Source organism: Gekko japonicus, unplaced genomic scaffold, assembly GCF_001447785.1.
Source record: "Gekko japonicus isolate JY-2015 unplaced genomic scaffold, Gekko_japonicus_V1.1 scaffold8556, whole genome shotgun sequence".
NCBI lineage: Eukaryota > Metazoa > Chordata > Lepidosauria > Squamata > Gekkonidae > Gekko > Gekko japonicus.
Window position 1 is genome coordinate 1 of NW_015160491.1, and position 1672 is coordinate 1672.

The 1672-nt window shown below is 47.0% G+C and overlaps 1 protein-coding gene across 1 annotated transcript in view; it reads left to right on the forward strand.

Annotated features, from left to right (window-relative positions):
* Positions 1-1422: 1422 nt before the first annotated feature.
* NGDN (neuroguidin) overlaps positions 1423-1672 on the forward strand; it is a 5783-nt gene continuing 5533 nt past the window's right edge. The window contains exon 1 of the mRNA XM_015418087.1: positions 1423-1458. Coding sequence (XP_015273573.1) covers positions 1423-1458 — 36 coding nt within the window. The remainder of the gene's footprint in view (positions 1459-1672) is intronic.

Below are 1672 nucleotides of genomic sequence, written 5' to 3' on the forward strand. Positions count from 1 at the left end.
ACTCTGGTTCTGGAGCAAGGGCTTCTGGGAATTCTAGAGGGGGGGGGACTGAGAGCTGCTTTTAAACATGTGTCTACTACTTTAAAAACCCACCAGAATTAGATTGCTTGTTATCTGTCAGGATGTTTTAATTCTATGGAGCAGAAGCGCGTAGCGTTTCCTTCTTAGGTCCCTGGGTGAGACCGCTTGCTTTATCACAGTTCCTGTCACCGGACTATCTAGGGAGGCTCTTGCCAGTTTTATTCCAGTTTGGGGGCTTTATTTTTTTTTAAAAAATTGTTCATTCATTCATTCTACATATATTTTGTCCTCCCCACAAGTGGGCTCAGGACGGATTACAGCAGCAATTCCACAATAACATTTAAGACAGCTATAATAAATAAATAGCTAAAACCAGTTAAAAACAAGAAACCTTTTCAGCAAGTTAGCCCTGACCTGGGTAGCCCAGGCAAGAGCAGTCTCATCAGATCTCGGAAGCTAAGCAGAGCCGACCCTGGCAAGGGCTTGGAAGGGAGTCCTCCATGGAATACCAGGGCCGCGAGGCAGACAGTAGCAAGCCACCTCTCTGAAACCTAGCCCCACCAGAGGTTGCCAGAAGTCACCATGATTTCCAGGATTGCAAGCACACACTTTTTGTTGTTGTTGTTCAGTCACACAGTTCGCGACCCCATGGACCACATCACGCCAGGCCCTCCTGTCTCCCCTCATCCCCTGGAGTTTGCTCGATTTCATGTTCGTTGCATCATTAACACCGTCTAGCCATCTCATCCTTTGCCGTCCCCTTCGTCTTTGACCTTCCGTCTTTCCCAGCATCAGGGTCTTATTCTCCAGGGAGGGCTCCCTTCTCATTGGGTGGCCAAAGTATTTGAGCTTCAGTTTCATTATCTGGCCTTCCAGGGAACAGTCAGGGTTGATTTCTTTTAGGATTGACTGATTTGATCTCCTGGCAGTCCAAGGGACTCTCAAGAGTCTTCTCCAGCACCATAGTTCAAACGCATCGATTCTTTGGCGCTTGGCGTTCCTTATGGTCCAGCTCTTGCAGCCATACAGTACTACTGGGAATACCATTGCTTTGACCATGCGGACTTTTGCTGGCATTATGCTGTCTAGGTTTGCCATCGCTTCCCTCCCAAGGAGCAGGCGCCTTTTAACGCACCCACTACTCACAAAAAATAGTAATTTTTCCCCCTCAGCGAGTTATGTTATTTTTTTTTCCAATGTGGTGGTATGGTTTTAAAGTTTTGCGCTTTGCTTTGAGCGTGTATGCTTATGGAACAGTGACTGTTGTGTGGTTATAATTAAACACATAACTTTGGAACTGTTTGCCAGTTAAGATGCAACTTAACTTGGGTGCCTGATCCTGTATGTTTCGGGCTATGAACTTTCACGAGTCAAAGCGTCCTTTGCCAGATACAAGTAGGAATGGAGATCCCTGCGTCCTTCTATCCCGGTCTGGAGGTAGGAGACGTTGTCGCAGAGAAAGGAGTCAGCATGCAAAGGTACAACGCAAGATGTAATCAGCTTGGTTCAAACAGGGGAGACAGCATCACAACCAATGCTCCCTCTAAGCTGTGGGGTCCCGTGAGCAAAAATCCTACTTTGTGAGCTGCTGGCATGAAAGTTGTGAGCGAGCGATTTGGGTACTGTATAAATTAGTTTGCTCTGGAGCCCT